This window comes from Kogia breviceps, chromosome 17 (genome assembly GCF_026419965.1).
Source record: "Kogia breviceps isolate mKogBre1 chromosome 17, mKogBre1 haplotype 1, whole genome shotgun sequence".
Classification (NCBI taxonomy): Eukaryota; Metazoa; Chordata; class Mammalia; order Artiodactyla; family Physeteridae; genus Kogia; species Kogia breviceps.
This window is the reverse complement of record NC_081326.1, coordinates 43,062,789-43,087,094: the sequence shown is the minus strand read 5'-3', so window position 1 is coordinate 43,087,094 and position 24,306 is coordinate 43,062,789. Positions and strand designations below refer to the sequence as shown.

Below are 24,306 nucleotides of genomic sequence, written 5' to 3'. Positions count from 1 at the left end.
CCTTTTTAAATATAAGAGTATTTAATAGGAAAAGAGAAATAGGCTAATAAAATTTCTACCACCAAATAAAGTGACAGGACAAAAATGACTTCAGTGTTCTTCCAATTTGCAAATGTTTTCCATTTACTTTAGAAGCATGTCTTATTGACAGATTCCTTCTCCACCTCTTACTTTTTTGAAGCCCAAGGAATGCTAGCATTTCAAACTGTTTATTTATTTATTTTTATTTCAAAAATCTCATTTGCTTTTTAAGTTTTCTCCACAAATTCTGCTGCAGCAGACTATTCACTAAAGAAAGTGAGTTCTCTTATTGCACCATAGACTAAATGATGAATCAATTTCACAAGCAGGCCAGAAGCAGAAGCACGTCACAGGGCTGGCTAGCACAGCAGACAGTGTGGACCTGGATCCCCAACAGTTACAGCTGTGATGCCAGAGGGACTTCCGACTGTCTCCCGAGACCTCTCCTTCCCTTCTTCCTTAGCAAACGAGTCCCAATTTCCCCTTGAACTAGGAGTAGCCACGTGATACAATTCTGGACTCTGGGATGTTGGCAGCACAGTGTGCAGGGTGTGGGTACCAAGAAACCTTTTCTGCTCCTTTTCTGCTCTTTTTTGGTTCCTCCCTCTTCCTCCCACTGGACTGGGGACAAAACGCTTGAAGCATGTGCAGCCATCTTGGACCATGAAGGACAAGCAAGTGCTGGGAACAGCAGAGCAGCAGGAAGCAAGAAGACACCTGGGCCCTCATGACTTCGCAGAGACACGTACAATCCTAGACCACCTACCTTCAGATTATTCTCATGTATGACAGAAAAAGAAGCTTGTTTTGCCTAAGCTGCTGTTATTTTGTATTTTCTATCACTCACATCTGAACCTAAACCTAATGGACACAGAGCTCCAGTAGCTCTGGCAGTATTTCTTGTTGGGATTCTTCATCAAAGATTCATATACAGTTTACAGGCGTCTATAAACTTCTTAAAATTGTATGTTAGACCTTGTGTGCATTCATGCACTTCTCAGGGAGAAGAGGCCCATGGCAACTCATTTAACTTTTCAGACCCTCAGCTTTCTTACCTGTAGTTAGGGGAGAACACACTCACTTCTGCAGTTGACTTCAGGAGTAGATATAATCGGCACAGTTAGGAGTATGGTGATAGTTCCCAGCATGAGAGGTGCCCCTCTTATTTCCAAAATTTTGTAAATAGTCTCACCATATCTCCTATGGAGCTTAAATCTAGCTGTCATCTATGATTTCTCTTACTCCTTCTCACTAAATTACTATATTAGTTGTCAAGAACATAGATTATTTCCCTACAATGTCTCCTGCATTCATTTATTTTTCTCCACATCAGTTACTACCTCCTCTCTCCTCACCTACCCCACCCCCGCCCCCAGTTTACAGCCTTTGTCATCTCTTCTCTGAGACCCCTGACAGGTCTTCTTATTTTTTAAAAAAATTAATTTATTATTGTTTTTGGCCATACCATGCGGCTTGTGGGATCTTAGTTCCCCGACCAGGGATTGAACTCGGGCCCTGGCACTGAAAGCACTCAGTCCTAACCACTGGACTGAAAGAGAATTCCCAGGTCTTCTCAATTTTGGTCTCTTCTTACTCCATTCCACTCTCTTCAAGACTATCAGATTAATTTACCTCAAGTCCTGGACTGCCAATGGTTCTCTAATGCCCATCAAATGAAATACAAACTCCATACTCTAAAAAGTAGTCAAGGTAGTACAACACAGAAGAAAAACCTGTGGATTCATAAAAACCTAGACTTGAGTCTCGGTTTTACCTCCTTACTTGCTTTATGATCTTGGAAAGATTATGTAACTTCTCAGAACCTAAGTAACCTTAACTCTAAAGTAGAGACAACAGTACCAAGTGCACAGGGTTACAGAGAAGATAGAAGAGACATGACATGTAAAAGGACAAGTTTGGAATGTGTTACCTTCTTTCCCTCCATGGAATGGTCATACTAAAAACCCAGGTCTGCAGCTTATCACTTATCCACTAACCCCTTACTTGTATAATCTGTGCTAGTCAAACCAGACTATTTGCCACCTCCCAAGCATAAGTTCTGTCTTCTCTTATTCAATTCTGAAATTTTGTTCAGACTGATTTTTTCATCATCCGCCCTTTCCCCTAATTTTATATGTTGAAATCCTATTCGGCCTTCAAGGATCCTCTCAATTGCCATCTCCTCCGTGAAGCCTTTTCCTAATGTTTTCAGTCAGATGTAAACTCTCCTTGTTTAAAAGGCATGTTCGTTATGTCTCCTATATCACTTCACAGTTCTGCCTTGCCTTATTTTGTGTAATTGTTATTCCTCCTAAAAGACTATAGGTGCCTCCACATATACAATGGAATATTACTCAGCCCTAAAAAGAAGCGAAATTGAGTTATTTGTAGTGAGGTGGATGGACCTAGAGTCTGTCATACAGAGTGAAGTAAGTCAGAAAGAGAAGAACAAATACCGTATGCTAACACATATATATGGAATCTAAGAAAAAGAAAAGGGGGTTCTGAAGAACCTAGGGGCAGGACAGGAATAAAGATGCAGACATAGAGAATGACTTGAGAACATGGGGAGGGGGAAAGGTAAGCTGGGACGAAGTGAGAGAGTGGCATGGACATATATACACTACCAAATGTAAAATAGATAGCTAGTGGGAAGGAGCCACATAGCACAGGGAGATGAGCTTCGTGCTTTGTGACCACCTAGAGGGTTGGGACAGGGAGGGTGGGAGGGAGACGCAAGATGGAGGGGATGTGGGGGTATAAATATACGTATAGTTGATTCACTTTGTTATACAGCAGCAACTAACACACCATTGTAAAGCAATTATACTCCAATAAAGATGTTAAAAAAAAAAAAGACTATAGGTGCCTTGAGAACAGAACTAGAGCCCTCTCCTCCTCTGTATGTCTTATGGCCCTAGTGCAGGTCCTTTTATCAGTATTTACTGAATTAACCTCAAAATTCTCAGGCGGAGCTCTTTTTAATATATTCCTAGATCCTTTTTAAAAAAATACTTTTACAACACTATGAAGACAGAATAATTAAAAGTGTGTCCAGGGAATACTCTATTTTAGGTTCCCCTTCAATGTCCAGAAAAGGAGGCAATGGCTTCTGGATGCAAAACACTTAGTAGTCAATCCAGCACTGTTACCCATCATTCAAAACCATTTATTATTGTGTCCAGTGGGTACACAGGACTTTTCTTTCCTTTATTTCCTAAGAGTCAGGCTCTGCCTCTTACTTCCTCAAAGCCCGCAAGACTTCTTCTTTTCTGCATTTCAGCAACAATGAATTTCATATCTGGCTTTAAGCACCACTCCTAAAGATGATGGATAGGAGCAAAGCCTTCTGGGACACATTAGTACAGCTGCCAGTGGGCAGGAGGTGCTTATAAAATAAAAAGGCTTAGGATTCTGGGAACATATGTGCAGCTATAAGTGAACCGCCCAATACAGCTGAAAAGAAACACCCAAGAACTCTTCCTTTTATTCTTTTTAAGTTGTGCATGGAAGAGGCAAATCATATTAGATTGCAAGTAATTCTCTGAAGGGTTCTTTTTCTGTAGTGTCACCATGTACTAATATCATAACCTTTACCTATCAGGTCCACGTGCTTTAGAATCACAGGAAGCTTGTAATGTCAAGTTTAAAACAGCGAAAGTCTAGTTTTTAATTTATTGGGTAATACTGAGTATTACTCTATGACTTGGAACATTTTTACACATAATTACGAAAAAAGAATGAAATCCACACAACTATAATGTTTAATGAAGCTTCAGTTCAGTCTGTGGATAAGTATGTAAGATAAAATGTTATTAGAAAACCAATTAAATCACTAAGCTACGGACATTAGGCATCACACTGTAAACTCAGTTTCAAAAACAGAAAATTATTTTATGTATAAAGCTCTCATATATCATTAGAACCAAGAGAGTATTTATAGAATCTGTGGAGTTGCTAATGTGTTACATAGTCACTGCATTAAAAAGGAAGCACTGACCAAGAAAGATACTTGGGGAAAAGCAAATATCTCATATGTATCTGTAAGACATAGAAACTTGCCTAATCTGTATTTTGAGAAGATGCCTGGGGAGGACAATGAGAAGATTTTAAAAAGTGATGTGAGGTTTATCTCTAGATGCGGATAGCCTGTGATGTGCAGAGAGAAAAAGCTTTGACAGATATTTGCAAAAGAGAAAGCTGGAAAAACCACAGCAAAAAGGAGTAAATTTCTTTCAGTGAGGCAGTCTTTTTAGAGACCCTCCTGTCAGTGGCGATTCTTCTCCAAAACCACAGACCATATATAAAAGGCTTCCCTCTTGGAAGGGTAGAATACATTGTGAAGATCTTCAGAGTTGGTCAGACAGGAAAGAAGCAGCTGACTGCATGAGGCCAGTACTGACCGTGAGTTTGGCCAGGTTAGCCAGGGTGGCAAACAGGAGCACTAAGAGACATGATATAGGGATGAATCCCTTCGCGGGTACCTGCAAAGCTCACAAATGACCCCTAATTCACAGTCACGCTGGTGAATGTGATTCCACCCCATGGCCTTAGCTAAATGGGCCAAGAGCACCTGACACCAAACTAGGTCAGTCAGGAATGTGGAATGGGACCAGAGGTTGGACTTGTAAATGTGACTCTGGGAGCTCTGGGAGTTGTCGGGGACTACCAGGTGGTCTGAGAAGCAGGGGAAAAAAGAAGCTAGTCTGTTGAAAAGGAAGAATAAGGCAAATATGGGGAAACACACAGAGAAAAGTAAGAGTGGGTAAATACTCCCCTGGATTCCTGTCTTCCACTATCCTTTAGTAAAGGCCCAGCTGCATTTTGCCCTTGGCCTCTAGGACTCACCACTGTATCTTTTTTTTTTTTTTTCTCCCCTCACATCTTTATTGGAGTATAAACGCTTTCCAATGTTGTGTTAGTTTCTGCTTTACAACCAAGTGAATCAGCTATACATATACATATATGTCCATATTCCCTCCCTCTTGCATCTCCCTTCCACCTTCCCTCTCCCACCCCTCTAGGTGGTCACAAAGCACCGAGCTGATCTCCCTGTGCTATGCGGCAGCTTGGCTCCTTCCCACTAGCTATCTATTTTACGTTTGGTAGTGTATATGTGTCCATGCCACTCTCTTACTTCGTCCCAACTTACCCTCCCCCCTCCCCATGCTCTCAAGTCCATTCTCTATGTCTGCGTCTTTTTTCCTACCCTGCCATTAGGTTCATCAGTACTCCTTTTTAAAATTCCATACATATGTGTTAGCATATGGTATTTGTTTTCCCCACTGTATCTTGATACTAGCTCTCTCCTCTATTCTTCGCTAGGCCAGCTTCAGTGGGGTTTCTGCTACGTGCAACCTAGAGGACTGTAGCTGACTTACTACCTTGGAGGCACTGACCATGACCGTGTGGGAAGGTGGTGTCTTGTCTAGTAGCCATTCGCATCAGTGAAAGCATTCCATTAATCACATGCAGAGCCATCATTCTCAACAATTATTATGACATTAACTGACTACAAACACAAAAAGAGTGTCTTTCTAAGAAAACAGGGCTTTCTTGATCTAACACAGTGGGATCGAGGTTCTTTGATCAATTGAGAGGATGACGATGAAGATGATGAAATGATAATAATGACAGCAGTTACAGAGCGCTGTAATAATAATTTATTGAGCCTTTAACTATGCATGACACAATGCCAGGTGCTTTATATACGTTATCTTTACTCCTCCCAACTCTTCAAGGTAGTAAGAGTGGGGTTTTGTTTGGAAAGGTTTGTGACGTACTGCACAATAGAGCCGTCATTTGGGAGAGGTCAGCATGCTGGGAAGGCAGGTAGCCGCAAGAGGGTACTTAGCATGATGGATTCACCAGGATTTAAGATCTGGCCATTGGTCTTGCAGTCTCAAGAAATTTCCATGGTGTCCTAGCACTGGCTAGATTTAGGAATGCTGAGTCATGTAACAAAGTTCACTAGAGACTGATATATAAACCAGATGCCAAGTTATTAATTTACTATAAGATGTAACACTGCCAAGCAGCCTGGATGCTGATGCTGGCCTGCGAAGTGTATGAAACTCTCTGTAGACAGACTGCATCAGGAGTCAAACTACTAGAAGGTTGTTTGGGGGGTTAGATGATTTGAATGTTAGACACAGAGATCTGACAGCTGCTACATTCATCTTCATAGAGGGGATTTAGCTCCCAGGTGAACCAGACACTTAGGCTCCATTTCTTTGGATGCTGCCAGGAGGGCTTCCTTCCAACAAGTGCTTCCAGGACCATCCTAGGCTTCTAGAGCTGACCGGTTCTCCTTCTGAAGGAAACATTCTGTCTTTAGATATCTTTATACCCAAACCATCTTGCTTCTGGGAGTCCTTTTACTTATTTAAGGTTATTTTGCATATCTTTGGTCTGATTCATTATTTCATGATTTAACAGTTTGAAGTAAAGGAATAATTTTATTTTCCTTCTTTCCAAATTTCTCAACAGAGTCCCTCACTGTCAGTTAAATGTGACAGTACATCTACAAATGTATTGTAGATGTGTCCCATTTGTAGATGTGTCAAAACAATTCCATTGTTTTACAAATAAGGTAAAGAACGTATATTTTGTAGTCAGAAAGATCTGAGATGAAATTCTGGCTCTCCCACTTCTTATGATTCAAGAATAGCTAATTTCTCTTTATAAGTTTCCCCACTTATAAAATACGGATAATGTTCACCCCTCGGAATAGAACGAGATTTTATGAGGTTATGTACGCAAAGCACTTAGCACAGTGTTGGGTGTCAAACACAAAGATGATCATAACACTTTGGAGCAAAAACAACACAGATCTGAACCATTTAGATTCTCCTGGGCTTCCAAGTATACGTTTTTTTTTTTGGTTGTCTTCCAATGTGGTTTCACTTTGATTTTTATAGTCATATTAGTGTTACTTTAAAAACTAATTTCCATGACTTTTAAACTGGATAAACAAAAATGAATTGGGCACGAGTGCACTGATTTCTTTGGCTTACCATTCTCTTTCTCCACCAGAAATAAACAAATGACACAGCTTCCTTTTGTCTTTCTCTTCCTGTTATCCTTGAGAAGATATCTTTTAAGGACTGTAGTCATATAAGAGTTCTGCACCTAATTCTGAAGCTTGAAAATGCCTTTTTCACTGAGAAAGTGCTATGAAATTATAGAGCTTTAGTAACAAATTTATTCTTTTTTTGCCAATTAATTCAATTTACTCTTCAGATGTCAGGATTCCCCAAATTACATGATTCCTTCTATATAATGGGTCTATCCTAATATATATTCAGCTATTCTATCTTCTGAGTTTGTATATGCAATTATGTCCTCTCTTTTCAATTAGATTATAAACCTTACAAGAGTAGGGACAGATCTTCTATCTCTTTATATCTTCACTGTCTATACATTGTAGTATCCTATATTGATATTGGGAAGATATTCAACAATTACTTGTTGATGATAAATGCTATGAAGCAGAAATAAAAATAACAGATATATATGTTTATCTTCTCATTTGTTAACTATATTCACATTTTCTGAAGGTGTAGATCTGAATTTAAATATCTTGTTTAATTTTTCTAACGTAAGGTTTTTTGAACATGTGTTAATTTTTCCCTACATTACTTAAACATTCTCTTTCCCTTTTATTTGACTTTAACGCCAGTAATCTTATGTACCCCCTAGATATTTCTTGCATTAGAGAAATTCCTGACTTTAGCTCCTGTATCTTTCCTTTTAATCCATACAGTATGTTATCCTTCATTTCACTCCTTTAACTTTACTTCACATCTATTTAAATTGCTTCAGTGATCCCAACCTAACATTAAGTGTTTATCTTGAATTGTAATGTTCAAGCTTTACACTCCTGAGATCCTTGGGGAAAGATGCTATTTAGTATGGGCTACTGTCACATACCTAATGAAGATATCTAAAAATTTAGTACAATACATAAATGAAAATAAATATAAAACCAAGAATAATACAGTATTGAGAGAACAAGAACAAGCACCATGGCAGATCTGTGTGAGAATTAAAATCTCCACTACCAATTCCACTACAACGGAATTTACAATCTGAGAACACAGGTATTTCCAAAATGGAATCCTCAGTAGGCAGTGTACACAACAGGATGAGGAGAGAGGAAAACTTACAGTATGTGCCAGACACAGTGCCAGAAATTTCTTATATTTCAGCTCATTTAAATAGCACAACATTCCTTCTAGGTTGATGGTATTACTAATTTTCTTGACATCTAAATATACTATTAACACTTAAAATTTATGTGATAAAACTGACCACAAAATAAACTCCTTTGGTTTTCTGTGAACATTAATTTCAGGGTCTTTATTCTGAACCTATGGTTAGTTTAATATTATAGACATGTTTTCCATATTTTTCAGTACAATCATAAAATAAATTCCATAAAGTCCATAAAGTCATTTGAGGAGCCTGTTTATAAATCCTAATATTAATTATGGAAAGAGATATAAACAGATATATTTAAGAGTTCTATATAAGTGAACTCTATAAGGTCAGTTTCTTATGAACTAAATGGTCCTGAAGGAAAAAATTAATCCGAGCTTGATTCTGTTTTTAGGACTAAAACCAAGGAGATGAACTTGTTTTTGTATTTAAGGACGAGCCTCTGCCTAGGGGGCAGTGGGCTTGGCAGAAGAGTCAATGATCTCACCAAGAGCCTGTGTAACGTAATGACATTAGACTGTGTGTTTATAGTAGGTAATGCCACCGAAGCATAACACAGTGCATCCTGCCATAATTCAGTTTGTAAAACCAAATGCATTCAATAGTGCCATAAAATAATGACAAACAATGTAATGCTTTTGAATTATACAGAATAGGAGCACAGACATCCATGTACTCATTGATCCATTCAATATACTGAGCATCTCCACCGCAGTGGATACTATACGGAACATAATGAAAATTAGATGTGATCTCTTCCTTTGGAAACCCACAGTCTAGGAGGGAGACAAGATATGGATAATTAAAATGTGAGGAAAAGGTGAGAAACAGCATAAAAGTGGTGCCATGAAGTGTTACAAAACTTCAGAGAAAGGCAGTATCATGTTTGGAGATGGTGTCCAGGAAAGGCTTCATGGAATAGATGGCACTGGACCTGTTTGGATGTGTGGATAGGATTTCAGCAAAAAAGGGAGATACTCAAACAAAGAGGGAGCTGTACAGATGTGGGAGACCACAGGCTGGTTCGGGAATGCTGAATAGGCCAGTTTGATTAGAGCAAAGATCATGCGGAAGGGAAAGAAAGGCAAAGCTGGGTCGGGAGGTTCTGCAGGGCCCTCAAGTTCAGTCTAGCAGTGACAGGACCGCTGAAGGTTTTTCTCAGGGAATGACACAATCCACCTGTTCCTTTAAGAACTTAGTAGGATAGGTTGGAAGGAGAAGAGACTGAAGGTGAGAATTTCACTTAGGAGGCTTTTTAGTGGTCCAGGCATTTGCTTGTGAAGAAGTGGAGGGAAGGAAATTAACATTTATTAAGAGCTCACTATGTGTAAGGCACTTATTTGTCTTAGCGATAATATTTTACTTAAATCTCATGACAACTCTGCAAGGTAAACAGCATTAACTCTGGTGTTCAGATGAGGAAATTAAGGCTCTAAGAGATCAGCAGTTTGCCTAAGGTCACTGAGTTAGTAAAATACAAAGGGGGAGGGGAACAGGAGTCAGCAGTTGAGACCTTAATGTCTACATTATCTACACTATACCATGTTGATAAAGGGCTTTCTTTTCATAAGTTCCCTGCTATTCAGGATTGGTAGTTCAATATTTTAGTGGTGCCTCCAGTACAGACCTAGAGATAATCACATAGAGCAGGAAAATGATTATGACAACAGAGAGGTTTAATGCTGAATGCTTGAATGCTTGAATGCTGAAAATAGGGAAATTCTTCTACCCCAAACAACCAGAGAAACTTGCCTGCTAGACAGAGAGCTTCTGATGGGTGGACAGTGTCTTATCTGTCTCTGAATCCCCAGGAGTATGCTCAGGGTCTGGCACTGCAAGCACTCAAGGAAAAAGCTGTCGTATTCCTACAGATGAGGTCACCCCAACCCCTGGGACAAATTCTGCTCCTAGCCGGGGGAATATAAGGTTAGGCTGGGAGCTCAGTAGCATGGCAACTTTCTGCCAGTCCTGCTCTGTCTTCCATCCCAGCTGTCCATTCTGGGTGTTCTTTCTTACCATTGGGATCAAGGTTTCCCCTTCAGCTTACAGTAGGTACAACCCTGACTTGCTTCTTAGGCCAGCATCCTTGTCTTTGAACTCTGCCATGTATCAGCTCCTCTCTCTCCAACAAGATATGAAATGTAGCAGGACCTCTCTGATACCAGCTCTTTGCTTGTTGAGACCTGCCAGGCTTCCTTCCGCAGTGCTTATGTGCCAAGTCTACTGTATAGGCCCCTTGGACTATCCCAGATCTCCTAGACTACTTCAGCTGGTCTGTAGAGTCATTAGACCCCAGCTCTCTCCGATCTAGCCTGTGCTTCTGCTTGATGAAAGGACTTTTGACGATGATCACTGTAATAGTACTGGTAGTACTCGTACTTACATAGCACTTACCATGTGTCAGGCATTGTTCTATGTGTCTTATAAATATTAATTCCTATAAGCATTACATTATTAGTGGCCTCATTTTACTGATGAAAGAAAAGCAAAACAGAAAACCTGAGGCTGAGAGATTAAGTTACTTATCTAAGGTGACACAGTTTCCGAATGGCAGAGCCAGAATTTGAACCCAGGCATTCTGGCTATAGTTCATTCTCTTAACCACTATGCTCTCCTGCCTCTCCAGTGGCAGTGAGAAGATGAAGAACATGTCACTAGTGAATGTACTTACTACCTTAAATGCTCTGTTTAATACAACTGGCATAATACTACCAACCAACAGTTATCAGGCTTATGTTAATTAACATTTAACTATAAATCTGAACCCCCAAATCAGTTATAAAGAAGCCCTTACATGATGCTGAAACTTTGATATATGAGTATTTTCATTTTGACTGAAAATACTACAGATGTTCTACACTTAGGCAAGTCTAACAAGACAGTAGGATTCAAAGACAATGTCATTTTATTTAGCAAAAATAATCCAAGAATACTGGGAGAGAAGATAATCATGAATATGACCTTGACAGAAGGGGAAGCAAATGTGAGGATTTAGGAATCAAAGCAGAGTTGCTAAGAGGGTAGATCTTAAAAGTTCTCATCACAAGGAAAAAAAAAAAAAAAAAAAAGAAAAGAAAGTAGATACTGTTGACATCTTGGCAAACTGGATAGTTCTGCATACTCTAGTTCACTTGACAAAATGATGACACATTTCATTGTTATCAATTCAGAAGGTGAACATCTGACTATATTATAACCAGGAATTTAAACAAGAATTAAATAAGCATATAATAATACCAATGTTAATATGTACTGTGGTCTCTTCTGATTTGTATTATTATTCTGAGTTGTTAAGTATAGAGCAGTCATTAAAAAAACTGGCTCATATTTCTATACCAGGGGCTGGAGATAAGTGATCAAGACATACAAGAGAGGTAGGCAGTGCAGAGATCAGAGGTCCTTACAGGCCACAGTAAGATACCGAATTCTGTTAGTTTTAAAGGGAGCCACCATCAGGTTTTAAGTTAGGGGAGTGAGGTAACCTAACCTACATTTTCAAAAGATCACTCTAGCTGTTGTTTGGAAAATGCATTACAAGGAGTCAAGGATGGAATCATAGAGACCAATTAGGAAGCTACTGTAGTAGGGAACAGAAGTTGGTAGCTTGAACTCAAGTTGTACCAGTACAAACAGGAAGAAGTAGATGGAATAGGGACATATTTGGAGGTAGAGCTGACACGACTTGTTGATGAATTAGATGTGAGCAGTTCGGGAAAAAGAGTAATCAGGAATGACTTCGAGTGGATGGTTATGCGATCTAGTAATAGGTGGACAACTAAGAGAAAAACAAATTTTAGGAGAAATTCAGATCTGTAGAATATTAATAAGTAGAAAATAATATAGTGCTATCCACACTCAGGGAAATGACAAGCAACAAACTTTCCACAAAATCATATAGAATATGGTCACTGGTTAGATGGTTTTCCTATCAGCCTACCACAAGGCCCAAGACCATTTTCAGCTCGGGAAGTGAAATGAAAATTAAGTCATCCTTTCTGGCCTTATGGGGACATATCTCATTTCATAGAACAGTTCTAAAAATGCTGAAGAGTGTGAGCACATAGTAGGTCCTCAGAAAATGTGTGGTGAACTCAGTGACACCTGTTTGTCCCATTACTAGCTGGAGACTATGTAAGCTACCTGTAACAGGTTGAAGAGTAGAATTAAGAACTCTCAGGATTGCCATGTACCATGAATCTGAATGACATTATTCTCTTATTATACAATTTCTAGTATGTATGTGTCTTTGTGTGTGTGTATGTGTACATACGTATGTGTTTGTATATGCACATACATGTGTATTTCTCTCTAATACAACTTATGGAAAAGATAGGTACGCTCCCAACATTTTTCCTATGATCAAATCAGCACTTTCCCACACTGTTTTTTATTTTGAAATGAAGAGTCATTCCATACCTGTAGCATATCACCAAGGTCTGCTGTGCTAATATCTGGATCCTCTGTGGTGTTGAAGGGCACAGGAGTTATGCGTACAAGGGTGAGCACTCTAGGTTCTGGATATCTCCATAACATCATCCCTGGGCTATCTTCGGTTTCATTGTAAAACAAGACTTCATAGACACCAGGCATTTTCAAAGGTTCTGTTAAATGAAAGTACAATTAATTGTATGCTTTTGAAGGGGAACATGTTGGTTTATTATACAAGAAAAAAATTATGAGTATAAAAGAAAAGAATATAAAGAAGCTGGTTGATCATGTTTACATGGTTTAAGACAGGAACAAATCAAGAATTTTCCCTTAAGAGAGACTGAATGGCAATGTACTATTTCTGTACTGAAGGTATTGGCTTACTTTTCAAGTGATCTTGATGTGTTATCATGTACTGAATGTGCAGGTAAAATAAACAAACGCACACACAATCACACTGAAGCTATCACTACTTACCAGCATCCCGTATATATTGAAACAGACCTGTCCGTAGGTCATCTGAACTTTGTTCACTTTTAAATATTTGATTTTTTTCCATAGGAGATGGAATTTGCGGCACTGTTTCAGAAACTTGCACTTCAAAATTTCCCTCCTCTTTAAGGTATCCATTGAGTAATTCATGCAGAAGAACTAGGCAATTCAAATGTTCTTGACCCCAGAAAACCTTTAAAATCATATGAAAAATTTTACTGGCTTTAACACAAACACTTCAGCTGATAATTAGGTACAATCATATTTGAATTAGTTCGAGACTGTAATTACATTTAACTATTGATAATAATTAAACTATTATTTTTAAGAAGCAGTTGACCTATGGGATGAAATTCTATTCTTGGGTAAATACATAAAAACAAGAAAATTAAGTATATCATATGTTGTGTGGATAGCAATCAATTTTAAATGCTGAATTGATAATGAAATTGTGTTGATGTGAGGTAATGTTTATGAATTAACTCAGCTAAGAGGGAAAAGAACATCCATTACAGTCTGAGAGAAGGCAAGGAAGATCCTTCTAGGCCAAAATGTTAATAATATTGTAGAACAGCTTCTACATTTTGTCATAAGATTACATGAACACATCTTGATGATAGGGTTCCTTTCTTTGCACTTTCACTCTTCAGAAGCAAAAAAGAAGATGCTCAATGAACCTGAACTTAAAAGGCTCCCAACTTTAGTGTTTAGTGAGAAACTGCCAACAAACAGTATTCCACAGCCCTTGAAAACCAACTGTACAGGAGCTATGGTACAGTTTCAGAACAAACTCTTGGTATTACATCTAACAGAGAGGATCAAGTTCCCTTTTTCTGCACGTGAAGAATATTAGTCTATAATGGAAGTATGACCAGTGGGTAATAATGATTAATGTCAGAGGACATAAATTTTCAATAATATTAAATTTCTCTGAATGTATTGGAGAAAGGCAATACAACCATAATTTCTAAGAGAACCACCTAATATGGCAAAGAAGAAAAGAATAAGAGGTAGAAAAGAATAAGCCTATGCTTTGTGGGTAAGTTTTAAATGCTCAGTTTAAGTCCTACTCTCTGGAATTAAGGCATCTCAGAAATAAAGGTAAGAGGTATGATACTAAGTCTATTTTTTTTCTCACCAATCTTATTTTTATTGAATCCTGAAAAACAGAGATAGGTGAAAAGTCAAGTTGGGGAGTCAAACACTGTGCTCCAGGTTTTAAAATGTCAAGAGAGTTTATAATGTAGAGATGATATACTTTATTTTTGCTCTTATTGTTGTTTTTAATGTGGAGTTACTTTGCTGTCTTGGAAAAATGGCAATACAATTACTATTCTTGATAAAACAACACAAAATCACACGCTGAGTAAATCTATGAAAATTTATAACAGATACTGAAAATCTCCAAACCAATCAATGTAAAGCAATAAGTTAGTGGGCTCCCCTACATCTACCTCAGTGTCACTAAGAAAACTGGTGAAAAAGGTGAGGCAAGACAACTTTTAGATGAAGACAAGAAATTCATATTTAATATGCCTCCACTATTAACAAATTAGTCATTTCCATTTTCTATAACTCTGAATTCCTCACGCTTTTTAGATTTGTGTCAAATTTGGGGAACATCAAATCATATAAAGAACACATTCAGGATAGCTTCAAGATGGCGGAGGAGTAAGACGTGGAGATCACCTTCCTCCCTACAAATACATCAAAAATACATGTACATGTAGAACAATTCCTACAGAACACCTACTGAATGCTGGCAGAAGACCTCAGACTTCCCACAGGCAAGAAACTCCCCACATACCTGGGTAGGGCAAAAGAGAAAAGAAAAAAACAGAGACAAAAGAATAGGGATGGGATCTGCACGTCTGGGAGGGAGCTGTGAAGGAGGAAAAGTTTCCACAAACTAGAAACCCCTTCACTGGCAGAGACAGGGGGTGGTGATGGGAAGCTTCGGAGCCACGGAGGAGAGCAAAGCAACAGGGGTGCAGAGGGCACAGCAGAGAGATTCCTGCAGAGGACTGGTGCCGACCAGCAATCGCCAGCCCAAGAGGATTGTCTGCTCACCTGCCAGCGCGGGCACGTGGGGGGGCTGGGAGCTGAGGCTAGGGCTTTGGAGGTCAGATCCCAGGGAGAGGACTGGGGTTGGCTGCATGAACACAGCCTGAAGGGGGTTAGTGCACCACAGCTAGCCAGGAGGGAGTCCAGGAAAAAGTCTGGATCTGCCTAAGAGGCAAGAGACCACTGTTTAGGGGTGTGCAAGGAGAGGGGATTCAGAGCACTGCCTAAACGAGCTCCAGAGATGGGTGCGAGTCACAGCTATCAGCCTGGACTGCAGAGACAGGCATGAAATGCTGAGGCTGCTGCTGCCACCACCAAGAAGCCTGTGTGCAAGCACAGGTCACTGTCCACACCTCCCCTCCCAGGAGCCTGTGCAGCCCGCCATTGCCAGGGTCCCGTGATCCAGGGACAACTTCCCCGGGAGAATGCACGGTGCACCTCAGGCTGATGCAACCTCATGTTGGCCTCTGCGGCCACAAGCTCGCCCCGCATTCCGTACCCCTCCCTCCCCCTGGCCTGAGTGAGCCAGAGCCACCTAATCAGCTGTTCCTTTAACCCTGTCCTGTCTGAGAGAAGAACAGAGGCCCTCAGGCGACCTACACGCAGAGGTGGGGCCAAATCCAAAGCTGAACCCCAGGAGCTGTTAGAACAAAGAAGAGAAAGGGAAATTTCTCCCAACAGCCTCAGGAGCAGTGGATTAAATCCCCACAATCAACTTGATGTACCTGCATCTGTGGAATACCTGAATAGACAACGAATCATCCCAAAATGGGGGTGGTGGACTTTGGGATCAACTGTAGACTTGGTTTTTTTTTTTTTTTTTGGTGGTTCGTGGGCCTCTCACTGTTGTTGCCTCTCTCGCTGCGGAGCACAGGCTCCGGACGCGCAGGTTCAGTGGCCATGGCTCACGGGCCCAGCCACTTGGCGGCATGTGGGATCTTCCTGGACCGGGGCACGAACCCGTGTCCCCTGCATCGGCAGGTGGACTCTCAACCACTGTGCCACCAGGGAAGCCCAGGGTTTGTTTTCTGCATCTAATTTGTTTCTGGTTTTATGTTTATCTTAGTTTGGTATTTACAGCTTATTATCATTGGTAGAGTTGTTTATTGATTTGGTTGCTCTCTTTCTTTAAAAATTTTTTAATGTATATATATATTTTTTCATTTTTCTCCTTTTGTGAGTGTGTATGTGTATGCTTCTTTGTGTGACTTTACCATTTGTCTTAGGGTTCTGTGTCTCCTTTTTTTTGTTTTTTGGATAGTTTTTAGAGCTTTTTATAATTGGTGGATTTGTTTTTTCATTTGGTTGCTCTCTCTTCCTTTTCTTTATTTTTTTTACTACTTTAAATAATTTTTATATTTAATAATATATTTTATTTTATTTTAATAACTTTATTTTATTTATATAGTTTTCTTTCTTCCTTCCTTCCTTCCTCCCTTCCTCTCTTTCTCTCTTTCTTTCTTTTTCTCCCTTTTCTTCTGAGTGGGGTGGCTGACAGAGTCATGGTGCTCCAGCTGGGTGTCTGGCCTGAGCCTCTGAGGTGAGAGAGCCAAGTTCAGGACACTGGTCCACCAGAGACCTCCTGGTCCCACGTAATATTAAACAGCAAAAGCTCTCCCAGAGATCTCCACCTCAACACTAAGGCCCAGCTCCACTCAACGACCAGCATGCTAGAGTGCTGGACACCCTATGCCAAACAACTAGCAAGACAGGAAAACAACCCCACCCACTAGCAGAGAAGCTGCCTAAAATCACAGCAAGTTCAGAGACACTCCAAAACACACCACTGGACGCGGTCCTGCCAACCAGAAAGACAAGATCCAGCCTCATCCACCAGAACACAGGCACCAGTCCCCTCCACCAGGAAGCCTACATAACCCACTGAACCAACCTTAGCCATTGGGGCAGACATCAAAAACAATGGGAACTACGAACCTGCAGCCTGCAGAAAGGAGACCCCAAACACAGTAAGTTAAGCAAAATGAGAAGACAGAGAAATACACAGCAGATGAAGGAGCAAGGTAAAAACCCACCAGACCAAACAAACAAAGAGGAAATAGGCAGCTTACCTGAAAAAGAATTCAGAATAATGATAGTACAGATGATCCAAAATCTTGAAAATAGAATGGATAAAATACAAGAAACGTTTAACAAGGACCTAGAAGAACTAAAGAGTAAACAATGATGAACAACACAATAAATGAAATTAAAAATTCTCCAGAAGGAATCAACAGCAGAATAACTGAGGCAGAAGAACGGATAAGTGACCTGGAAGATAAAAGAATGGAAATAACTACCGCAGAGCAGAATAAAGAAAAAAGAATGAAAAGAATTGAGGACAGTCTCAGAGACCTCTGTGACAACATTAAACACACCAACATTCGAATTATAGAGGTCCCAAAAGAAGAGAAAAAGAAAGGGATTGTGAAACTATTTCAACAGATTATAGTTGAAAACTTCCCTAATATGGGAAAGGAAATAGTCAATCACGCCCAGGAAGAACACAGAATCCCATACAGGATAAATCCAAGGAGAAACACGCCAAGACACATATTAAGCAAAGTATCAAAAATTAAATACACAGAAAAAATACTAAAAGCAGCAAGGGAAAAGCAACAAATAACATACAAGGGAATCCCCATAAGGTTAACAGCTGATCTTTGAGCAGAAACTCTGCAAGCCAGAAGGGAGTGGCAGGACATATTTAAACTGATGAAAGAGAAAAACCTACAAACAAGATTACTCTACTGAGCAAGGGTCTCATTCAGATTCCATGGAGAAATTGAAGGCCTTACAGACAAGCAAAAGCTAAGCGAATTCAGCACCATCAAACCAGCTTTACAACAAACCCTAAAGGAACTTCTCTAGACAGGAAACACAAGAAAAGGAAAAAGACCCATGATAACAAACCCAAAACAATTAAGGAAATTAATAGGAACACACATATCGATAACTACCTAAAATGAAAATAGATTAAATGCTCCAACCAAAACACACAGATTGGCTGAATAGATCTAAAAATAAGACCTGTATATATGCTGTCTACAAGAGACCCACTTCAGGCTAGGGACACATATAGACTGAAAGTGAGGGTATGGAAAAAGATATTCCATGCAAATGGAAATGAAAGGAAAGCTGGAGTAGCAATTCTCATATCAGACAAAAGAGATTTTAAAATAAAGACTATTACAAGAGATAAAGAAGGACACTATAAAATGATCAAGGGATCAATCCAAGAAGAAAATATAACAATTGTAAATATTTATTCAAACAACATAGAAGCACCTCAATACTTAAGGCAAATGCTAACAGTGATAAAAGGGGAAATTGACAGTAACAGAATCATAGTAGGGGACTTTAACACCCCACTTTCACCAATGGACATATCATCCAAAAAGAAAATGAATAAGGAAACACAAGCTATAAATGATACATTAAAGAAGATAGACTTAATTGATATTTATAGGACATTCCATCCAAAAACAACAGAATACACTTTCTTCTCAAGTGCTCATGGAACATTCTCCAGGATAGATCATATCTTGGGTCACAAATCCAGCCTTGGTAAATTTCAGAAAATTGAAAACATATCAAGTATGTTTTCAGACCACAACGCTAAGACACTAGATGTCAAGTACAGGAAAAATCTGTAAAAAATACGAACACATGGAGGTTAAACAATACACTACTAAATAACCAAGAGACCACTGAAGAAATCAACGAGGAAATCAAAAAATACCTAGAAACAAATGACAATGAAAGCACGATGACCCAAAATCTATGGGATGCAGCAAAGCAGTTCTAAGAGGGACGTTTATACCAAAACAATCCTACCTCAAGAAAGAAGAAACATCTCAAATAAACCACCTAACCTTACACCTAAAGCAATTAGAGAAGGAAGAACCAAAAAACACCAAAGACAGCAGAAGGAAAGAAATCATAAAGATCAGATCAGAAATAAACGAAATAGAAATGAAGGAAACAACAGCTAAGATCAATAAAACTAAAAGCTGGTTCTTTGAGAAGATAAACAAAATTGATAAACCACTAGCCAGACTCATCAAGAAAAAAAGGGAGAAGACTCAAATCAATAAAATGAGAAATGATAAAGGAGAAGTAACAACTGACACTGCAGAAATACAAAAGATCATGACGGATTACTACAAGCAACTCTATGCCAATAAAATGGACAACCTGGAAGAAATGGAAAAATTCTTAGAAAAGCACAACCTCCCGAGACTGAACCAGGAAGAAGTAGAAAATATAAAGAGACCAATCACAAGCACTGGAATTGACACTGTGATTAAAAATATTCCAATAAACAAAAGCCCAGGACCAGAAGAATTCAGAGGGGAACTCTATCATTTAGAGGAGAGCTAACGCTTATCCTTCTCAAACTCTTCCAAAATACAGCAGAGGGATGAACACTCCCAAACTCATTCTATGAGGCCACCATCACCCTGATACCAAAACAGGACAAAGATGTTACAAAAAACAAACCTACAGACAAATATCACTGATGAACACAGAGGCAAAAATCCTCAACAAAATAGTAGCAAACAGAGTCCAACAGCATGTTACTTTTAATGTAACGTGATCATACACCATGATCAAGTGGGGTTTATCCCAGGAGTGCAAGGATTCTTCACTACATGCAATATAATCAATGTGATAAACCATATAAACAAACTGAAGGAGAAAAACCATATGATCATCTCAACCGGTGCAGAAAAAGCTTTTGACAAAATTCAACACCCATTTATGATAAAAACTCTCCAGAAAGCAGGCATAGGGGGAACTTACCTTAACAAAATAAAGGTCATATATGAAAAACCCACAGCCAACATTGTTCTCAATGGAGAAAAACTGAAACCATTTCCACTGAGATCAGAAACAAGACAAGGTTGCCCATTTTCAGCACAATTATTCAACATAGTTTCCGAAGTTCTAGCCACAGCAATCAGAGAAGAAAAAGAAATAAAAGGAATCCACATCGAAAAAGAAGAAGTAAAGCTGTCACTGTTTGCAGATGACATGATACGATACATAGAGAATCCTAAAGGTGCTACCAGAAAACTACTAGATTCATTTACCAATGAATTTGGTAAAGTAGCAGGACACAAAATTACTGCACAGAAATCTCTTGCATTCCTATATACTAATGATGAAAAGTCTGAAAGAGAAATTAAGGAAACACTCCCATTTACCAGTGCAACAAAAAGAATAAAATACCTAGGAATAAACCTACCTAAGGAGACAAAAGACTTGTATGCAGAAAACTATAAGACACTGATGAAAGAAATTAAAGATGATACAAACAGTTGGAGAGATACAACGTGTCTTGAAGAGGAAGAGTCAACATTGTGAAAATGACTATACTACACAAAGCAACCTACAGACTGAAAGCAATCCCTATCAAACTACCAATGGCAAGCCCTGAACCAAGATGGCGGAGTAGAAGGACATGCTCTCACTCCCTCTTGTGAGAACACTAGAATCACAACTAGCTACTGCACAATCATCGACAGGAAGACACTGGAACTCAACAAAAAAGATACCCTACATCCAAAGACAAAGGAGAAGCCACAATGAGATGGGAGGAGGGCCGCAATCACAGCAAAATGAAATCCCATAACTGATGGGTGTGTGACTCACAGACTGCAGAACACTTATACCACAGAAGTCCACCCACTGGAGTGAAGGTTCTGAGCCCCAGGTCAGGCTCCCCAACCTGGGGGTCGGCCACGGGAGGAGGAATTCCTAGAGAATCAGACTTTGAAGGCTAGTGGGATTTGATTGCAGGACTTTACTAGGACTGGGGGAAACAGAGACTCCACTCTTGGAGGGCACACACAAAGTAGTGTGTGCATCAGGACCCAGAGGAAGGAGATGTGACCCCACGGGAGACTGAACCAGACCTACCTGCTAGTGTTGGAGGGTCTCCTGAAGAGGTAGGGGATGGCTGTGGCTCACTGAGGGGCAAGGACACTGGCAGCAGAAGTTCTGGGAAGTACTCCTTGGAGTGAAGCCTCCCAGAGTCTTCCATTAGCCCCACCAAAGAGCCCAGGTAGGTTCCAGTGTTTTGTTGCCTCAGGCCAAACAATCAAAAGGCAGGGAATCCAGCACCACCCATCAGCAGTCAAGTGGATTAAAGTTTTACTGAGCTCTGTCCACCTGACCAACAGTAAGCTCTATCTACCACCAGTCCCTCCCATCAGGAAACTTGCACAAGCCTCTTAGATAGCCTCATCCACCAGAGAGCAGACAGCAGAAGCAAGAACTACAATCCTGCAGCCTGTGGAACAAAAACCACATTCACAGAAAGATAGACAAGATGAAAAGGCAGAGGGCTATGTACCAGATGAAGGAACAAGATAAAATCCCAGAAAAACAACTAAATGAAGTGGAGATAGGCAAGCTTCTAGAAAAAGAATTCGGAATAATGATAGTGAAGATGATCCAGGACCTCGGAAAAACAATGGAGGCAAAGATCGAGAAGATGCAAGAAATGTTTAACAAAGACCTAGAAGAATTAAAGAGCAAAGAAACAGAGATGAACAAAACAGTAACTGAAATGAAAACTACACTAGAAGGAATCAATAGCAGAATAACTGAGGCAGAAGAACGGATAAGTGACCTGGAAGACAAAATGGTGGAATACACTGCTGCGAAACAGAATAAAGAAAAAAGAATGAAAAGAAGTGAAGACAGCCTAAGAGACCTCTGGGACAACATTAAATGCAACAACATTCGCATGATAGGGGTCTCAGAAGGAGAAGAGAGAGAGAATGGAGCAGAGGAAATTTTGAAGAGATTATAGTCGAAAACTTCCCTAACAGGGGAAAGGAAATAGCCACCCAAGTCCAGGAAGCGCAGTGAGTCCCATTCAGGATAAACCCAAGGAGAAACACGTCAAGACACATAGTAATCAAATTGGCAAAAATTAACGAGAAAGAAAATTATTGAAAGCAGCAAGGGAAAAATGACAAATAACATACAAGGGAACTCCCATAAGGTTAACAACTGATTTCTCAGCAGAAACTCTACAAGACAGAAGGGAGTGGCAAGATATACTTAAAGTGATGAAAGGGAAGAACCTACAACCAAGAGTACTCTACCTGGCAAGGATCTCATTCAGATTCAATGGAGAAATCAAAAGCTAAGAGAATTCAGAACCACCAAACCAGCTCTACAACAAATGCTAAAGAAACTTCTCTAAGTGGGAAACACTAGAGAAAAAAAGGACCTACAAAAACAAACCCAAAACAATTAAGAAAGTGGTCATAGGAACATACATATCAATAATTACCTTAAACGTGAATGGATTAAATGCTCCAACCAAAAGACACAGGCTTGCTGAATGGATAAGAAAACAAGACCCATATATAGGCTGTCTAAAAGAGACCCACTTCAGAACTAGGGACACATACAGACTGAAAGTGAGAGGATGAAAAAAGATATTCCATGCAAATGCAAATCAAAAGAAAGCTGGAGTAGCAATACTCATATCAGATAAAATAGACTTTAAAATAAAAACGTTACAAGAGACAAAGAAGGACACTACATAATGATCAAGGGATAAATCCAAGAAGAAGATATAACAATTATAAATATATATGCACCCAACAGAGGAGCATCTCAATACATAAGGCCACTGCTAACAGCTGTAAAAGAGGAAATCAACAGTAACACAACAATAGTGGGGGACTTTAACACCTTACTTACACCAACAGACAGATCATCCAAAATAAAAATAAATAAGGAAATAGAAGCTTTAAATGACATAATAGACCAGACAGATATAACTGATATTTATAGAACATTCCATCCAAAAACAGCAGATGACACTTTCTTCTCAAGTGTGCACAGAACATTCTCCAGGATATATCACATCTTGGGTCACAAATCAAGACTCAGTAAACTTAAGAAAATTGAAATCATATCAAGCATCTTTTCTGACCACAACGCTATGAGACTAGGTATGACTTACAGGGAAAAAAAACGTAAAAAAAAAAGAAACACATGCAGGCTAAAGAATATGTTACTAAATAACCAAGAGACCACTAAAGAAATCAAAGAGGAAATAAAAAAATACCTAGAGACAAACGACAATGAAAACATAACGATCCAAAACCTATGGGATGCAGCAAAAGCAGTTCTAAGAGGGAAGTCTATAGCTATACAAGCCTACCTCAAGAAACAAGAAAAATCTCAAATAACAATCTAACCTTACACCTAAAGAAAACAGAGAAAGAAGAACAAACAAAGCCCAGTTAGCAGAAGGAATGAAATTATAAAGATCAGAGCAGAAATAAATGAAATAGAAACAACGAAAACAATAGCAAAAATGAATGAAAGTAAAAGCTGGTTCTTTGAGGAGATAAAGAAAATTGATAAACCATTAGCCAGACTCCTCAAGAAAAAGAGGGAGAGGACTCAAATCAATAAAATTAGAAATGAAAAAGGAGAAGTTACAACAGACACCGCAGAAATACAGAGCATCCTAAGAAACTACTATAAGCAACTCTGTGCCAATAAAATGGACAACCTGGAAGAAATGGACACGTTCTTGGAAAGGTATAACCTTCCAAGGCTGAACCAGGAAGAAATAGAAAACATGAACAGACCAATCACAAGGAATGAAATTGAAACTGTGATTAAAGATCTTCCAACAAACAAAAGTCTAGGACCAGATGGCTTCACAGGTGGATTCTGTCAAACATTTAGAGAAGAGCTAACACCCATCCTTCTCAAACTCTTCCAAAAAATTGCGGAAGAAGGAACACTCCCAAACTCATTCTATGAGGCCACCATTACTCTGATACCAAAACCAGACAAAGATCCTACAAAAAAAGAAAATTACAGACCAATATCACTGATGAATATTGATGCAAAAATCCTCAACAAAATACTAGCAAACAGAATTCAACAACATATTAAAAAGATCATACACCACAATCAAGTGGGATTTATCCCAGGGATGCAAGCATTCTTCAATATACGCAAATCAATGTGATACACCATATTAACAAATTGATTAACAATGTGACACACCATATTAACAAATTGAAAAACCATATG

General features: G+C 39.3%; 1 protein-coding gene across 8 annotated transcripts in view; it reads right to left on the bottom strand.

The window, feature by feature from the left end:
• The window catches only part of VPS13B (vacuolar protein sorting 13 homolog B), a 774,679-nt gene that overhangs the window by 125,183 nt on the left and 625,190 nt on the right, over nt 1-24,306 (bottom strand). For all 8 annotated transcript variants that reach the window (XM_067017180.1, XM_067017176.1, XM_067017182.1 and 5 more), the window contains exons 38-39: nt 13,147-13,354; nt 12,658-12,842 (exon numbers count right to left, since the gene is read on the bottom strand). In XM_067017180.1, the coding sequence (XP_066873281.1) occupies nt 12,658-12,842; nt 13,147-13,354 (393 nt within the window). The remainder of the gene's footprint in view (nt 1-12,657; nt 12,843-13,146; nt 13,355-24,306) is intronic.